Raw genomic sequence first — 6085 nt, 5'->3', positions numbered from 1 at the left:
TATCCCCTAGTCACTGGGAAACCTAGTACTTTCAGGCAGTTCTAAAATTACAACTTTAATCATCTACAGATGAGTTTTCAGGAGTTACGTTCACAACTACATTATTCTTAATTATTGATGCCGGATGATTATTGAGGTTTTCTTATCACTTAGTTTGTCTTTATTCTATTAAAAATCCCCCTCAAAGAGACTTTTAAGTAACCCATAAGTATGATGATGTGATGGTAGTACCTGATGTACTTGCATTCATGGTTGATCATGGATTACCTCTCTATAATACCTTAATCTATTTCATAAATATGATCTTAAGTATCAAAAATGAATTACTCTTTTGAAAAGTCTCCTCTTATTGTTCAGTATGGTGGCCATAAAGAATCAATTCCATGTATCTCAGTCCTCATACAGTCGCATCATACAACCCTATTCATCCACCTATCCTTCCACTTCGCCCTTGGTCTTTCTCTTCACCTCCATCCCTTTGCCTCACTCGTGTTATCAGGGCTCTGTCTGCTTGGGGTTGCATCATACATGAAATGTCACCTCTAGTGAGGCAGCATCATTGGAAGTGCAGACTCATCAAAGAACTTACTCCAAAGGTGTCCAAATTATCCTGTTGTGGGAAATAGTGCACCCTTGGGCTGCAGGAACTCCAGGAAAGAGGTCCAGGGTAAAACCAGGACCCTTCTTGGAAAGCAGTCCTGGGTTTTTTACATGAAATGTATAATAAGTCATCATCATCTTCTCTCTCTCATATACATTCGCTGTTACCCACACAAGCAAGGTAATGCCAAGAACAAACTAAGAATAGGCCTCATATGCTCACACACATTCTCAAGCTGTCAAGTGTAAAGCACTGAAATCACAGACCCCTATCCACAACCAGGCCCCACAGACCTTTCTATGGTTTTTCCCAGCTGCTTTAGTCCATATTTTCAAATCCCCATATCATCTTAAAGTCAAATAATCAATTCACTCAACAGATCCCTTCTCTAACCCATACCTTCTCTTTACATCATTTCTCAATATCCACTCTTCTAACTTCACACTCACAACTGTGAAATCATTTCTATAACTATTTCCTTTCCAGCTGTTCTGCAGTATCACAAATGTATCCAGATACATATACATACATATTTCACTATCAGTAATTCTCACCTTAACAATATAAGGATCTAATATCAAATCTGCAATATGTTTTGTATTCATTTATTAAACAATTATGGGTAGATCCAAAATTCCTGGTTTTGGTCTCAACAATCATTATGTACAAAGCTCGTGGTAAATCAGTATGAAATTACATCTTTATAGAAAGAAAAGAGAATTTTTAACACATATTTCATCATAGACTTTATTATACATGTATAAGAAAATAAAGATACAAATATAAAATCTAGTAACATTAATATTACCGTAAATGGGTTTCTCATAAAATGCAGGCTTCCCTAAGTATGTCGTGGATGATTAATTTCCTCAAAGATGAATATATCTTAAATACATTCTTTGGGCAGCTGTGAATCTAATCAATTTTCCATCAATCTACATCCTAATAATTTTACCTATTGTCACTCCAAATTTGAATTTTTCTAATTCCACATGTCCACATCACAATTGAGACACTTATGGCTGTTCGGTTTCCTTGTGTATTACAGAAAGCAGGGTCAATTCATCCTGAAAAAAGTGGAAATCCTAAAAAAATTAATCAGTTTACTAAAAATGTACCCTTATGATACAACCTTTTTCAAACTACGTACTACAGATGGCACGCACAGTTAAAATACTGTTCAGTACATCACAGAAAATATGTGCCAAATATTTAGGGTAAGATTTATCACAAAAATTTCACTTTGGTACAATGTATCAGTTCATCTATAACAAATTATTGCAAAAATATAGGGCTAAAAGTTGAATCATCCTACCTTTCTCCAAGAAGCTATTTGGTATTTCATTTATTTAGGCCCAAGCATGTCTTCTGGTCGCACCCATTTTGTGAATTCCTCTTCAGTCAAGTAACCAAGTTTAAGGGCACTTTCTTTTAGTGTTGTTCCCTCTTTATGGGCCGTCTTAGCAATTTTTGCAGCCTATGAAAATACCAAAATATCTATTGAAAAAATTGAAATAAAATTAGGCACATCTCCATCTATTCCAGCCAAACCTGTCTGCATCTACCTGCACCCATAAAAAGATCTGGAGGGGACCCATACTCCTATCTGTACAGGTCAGGTGCCACATTAAAAAAAAAAAAAAAAAAAAAAAAATATATATATATATATCGCTACCTCGCAAACGCGGGAGACAGCGACAAAGTATAAAAAAAAAAAAAAAAAAAAAAAATATATATATATATATATATCCCTGGGGATAGGGGATTAAGAGTACTTCCCACGTATTCCCTGCGTGTCGTAGAAGGCGACTAAAAGGGGAGGGAGCGGTTGGCTGGAAATCCTCCCCTCTCGGTTTTTTTTTAATTTTCCAAAAGAAGGAACAGAGAATTGGGCCAGGTGAGGGTATTCCCTCAAAGGCCCAGTCCTCTGTTCTTAACGCTATCTCGCTAATGCGGGAAATGGCGAATAGTTTGAAAGAAAGAAGAAAGATAAAATTAAACTGGCCTTTGGACCCTGGGACACTCTTAGCTTTCTTTCAAAACTAGCAGCCTATCTTACTTTAGAAAGGGCAAGCCCATAACAAACAATGGCTTCATATGCGCACATCCTATGTCTAATACTGTAACAAGACATGGCTTAACATGCACAGGATATCCCTACAACCCACAGTTTCTGGCATTTCTCTTTATACTATCTACTCGTTTGCATATTTTCTCTACACAGTTTCTGATTTCTTCTACTACCATAAAAAGCCTTAAAGAAATGCTGTTGCTGTTTGATTTCTTCTGTATTCCTTTGTCACTCAATATTCCTATATGCATTATTCTTAACTTAGAAAAGCATGGCAAATATTCATCTATACGATCATAGTGAATCCCATAAAAATAGCATATTAAGTTTGAAAAAATACAATACATATAAGTCAAGCTACTAATAATATACAGATATTCACGATGTTTGTATAATTAAGAAGTCTAATAATTCACAATAATTTACAATAACTGTGACCAAAAATTCATTTTAAGGACACAAAAAGCATAACAATGTGCAGTGTTTGTCTCTTCTGAAAGGAAGCTGAAACAAATGAGTAATCATACCCTTAATAAAAAAGCTTGAAGTCCCTAGGCAGAGCTAATGTTCAACAACTGATGCTAATAAGTTGACACTCTATGAAGACATGAACTGGAAGATTGCTTTGCAGCACGTAACCAAAACATGAACAATTTTCAACAAAAGAATTCTACCACTGTGATTCATTAGAATTTATAATTGCATACCTTGTCATAACCAATATGTGGGTTGAGGGCAGTGACAAGCATAAGGCTCTCGTGGAGAAGTTTGTGAATTTGTTCCCTATTTGCCTCAATGCCCACCACACAGTTGTTCACGAAAGCATGACAGCTATCTCCGAGGAGTCGAATGGACCTGGCAAGAAAAAACAAATAATTCACCTAACCACGCATATCACTATCATTCTCAAATTTTCAGATAACACACCAGTTCCCACCAGCCATATCCACATCATCAAGGGTCAAAATTCTAACAACAAAGTAAAATAATTCATATATGAATTCTACATACTGTTTTGGCCTAGCTCCAGCCAACTGTGTGCCATAAATGCAGTACAATGTGTGAAAAGAAGGACTGCCTCATTTCCCACAAAAGACCTTCTTCAATATATCCTCACCTTCATTACTCACTCACATTCACAGCCTCATTTTTGCTACACCTTTACCTTCACTACACCCTCATCTTCACTCACCCCGACTTTTACAATAAACTCATCTTTTCAACAACCTCATCTTCACTACACTTCTTTCTATTCCAAATAGACAGAAGCTCATGAAAAACAAAAATTCCCTTTGACAATAGACACATACACATATCCCAAACCATTACATAAAAGATGTAAGAGGAATTACAAGAGAAAATGTATCTGCAGGAGATGAGTTTCAAGTAAATAAATGAAGATTTAAAGTAAAATGGATGATGAATAAAGAGCAAGAGACTATGAAAGAATGTATAGATAAGTGTAGTAGATTTTGGGTTACATACAAGTTTCCCTGTTATACAACAGAAATATTCTTACAAGATATAAACAAATAGATTGCAAAATTTCCTAATAATCATGAACACAAACGCTTGTGAATCACAGAATCTCCATAGGACTGAAGAGGAACAAAAGCTCTACTATAAATCTTATCAGGGATACATCACCCAACATATTGTACCTCAAAACATTGGCTACCATCATGGGCTTGAAGATGTTGAGTTCAAAATGACCATTTGAGCCACCAACACTAACAGCAACATGATTCCCCATCACCTGGGCTGCCACCATCGTAATAGCCTCACACTGGGTGGGGTTCACCTTACCTGGAAGTGATTAAAGGTATACTGCAATTGCATCATGTCCAGTTTAGGTAAACTGACATGATAACGTAATAGAATCATACAAATTATCTTATTCTTCTGGGAAATCCATGTGGAAATGAGTTTAGAATATACATAGATTACATTAGGAAAGAGCCTCTGCAAACACTATGTGAAAGTTGCCCTCTTCTAATGGCCTGTTAAAGATGAGGCACTAATGGCTAAGAAACAGGACTGAAGTTCACTAGTTATAGAGACTCTATTGCCATGGTCACCCCCTTGAGGGAGTTCCATTTGCATACTGGTGTCAGAGATACAGATAGATAAACAGATATACATGGATTTATAAGAAATATGAGAAAGTGAAAAAGAGGTGTTTTGGAGAGAATACTACATAGGATCAACATATGAAGGATATACTGAATTATCAAAACAAACCATTTCAAAAACAGTAAATATCAGACTAATGAGAATGGTAAAGCCCTCATGATATCAAGCACACAGCAGTGGGAGTAGGAGGAGCCATACCTCTCTTACAAGCTTATATTCACAAGGTATTCAAACTTGTCTGTTTTTTCTTTTATGCTTGTTCAATGTGTCCTGCATTAGCAACGTTGTCACAAACACACAAATGTGCCTTTTAAAGGATATACCCTCACTTGGTATCCTTCCTAAGTTCCTTAAGAAAAGTAATAATACTACAGGGGATAATTTTCAGCTTCCTGCTCTCAACTCACTCAGTCATATTCTACAACAACCAGGAGATACGAGGGTGGTATTTCTCTCAATCCCTAAGTATGTTATAGACATATATCAATAACTTTTATCATGAAATGAAACAATTCTTTTACAAACATGGGGCTTTACCATCTTTAAAGGCTGAAGCATTAATATTTTCTTTTCAATCTTGATTTCTTTGCTATGCCTATTTGTTGTTTCCTGCCTTAGCAAAGCAGCATCAGAAAACGATGACAAAGCCATTGCGAAAAATCATCTCTTAGCTCCATTTGCTCCTATTTTCGTTAAAGTAATAATTCAGAAGGGAAGGTTTTCCAATCCCATTCCCAACCCTCTTAGTCAACCTTTAAGATACATATCAGATATGAGTGTACGGTTCTTTCTCTCCAACCCCAGAGATATCATTATAAAAACAATATTCTACAATTATAAAAACAATTTTTTCATACCTGTTTGCAATTTCCCATGTGGCAAGGTAGTGCTGGGAACAGACAAAAAACATCCTCATTTGCTCAAGTCCAATCTCTACCCATCATAAAAAAGAGTCTCCAACCTACATCCAGGCCCCTAAGGCCTTTCTATGTTTCCTCAAGCACTTCAAATGCCCTGGTTTAGACCACTGACATGTCACTCCCTATATATCACATTGTTCAAATTCATTCTATCTGTGCTTGCCTCACACCCTATTATATGTTCAGATCTCATTTACTGAAAGCATTTTTAAATCCATCCTTCTAATTCCAATTCAGTCTTCCCCTTCTCCTCATTCCCTCCACTTCTGACATGTACAACTTAAAAGTCAGTCTATTCTAACTCATCCTCTCCATTTACCTGTACCATCTCATATCAAATTAAGCTCTCTCAACCATACT

The 6085-nt window shown here is 36.2% G+C and overlaps 1 protein-coding gene across 4 annotated transcripts in view; it reads right to left on the bottom strand.

The window, feature by feature from the left end:
• Positions 1-1192: 1192 nt before the first annotated feature.
• Positions 1193-6085, bottom strand: part of LOC139761703 (fumarate hydratase, mitochondrial-like) — a 29080-nt gene continuing 24187 nt past the window's right edge. For 2 of the 4 annotated variants that reach the window (XM_071686068.1, XM_071686066.1), the window contains 4 exons: positions 4334-4478; positions 3380-3527; positions 1917-2078; positions 1193-1668 (listed from right to left, as the gene is read on the bottom strand). In XM_071686068.1, coding sequence (XP_071542169.1) covers positions 1947-2078; positions 3380-3527; positions 4334-4478 — 425 coding nt within the window. In that variant the 3' untranslated portion in view covers positions 1193-1668; positions 1917-1946. Of the gene's footprint in view, positions 1687-1916; positions 2079-3379; positions 3528-4333; positions 4479-6085 lie in introns of all 4 variants that reach the window. The other 2 variants (XM_071686069.1, XM_071686067.1) reach the window with 1 other exon arrangement.

This window comes from Panulirus ornatus, chromosome 41 (genome assembly GCF_036320965.1).
Source record: "Panulirus ornatus isolate Po-2019 chromosome 41, ASM3632096v1, whole genome shotgun sequence".
NCBI lineage: Eukaryota > Metazoa > Arthropoda > Malacostraca > Decapoda > Palinuridae > Panulirus > Panulirus ornatus.
This window is presented reverse-complemented; position numbering and strand designations above follow the sequence as displayed.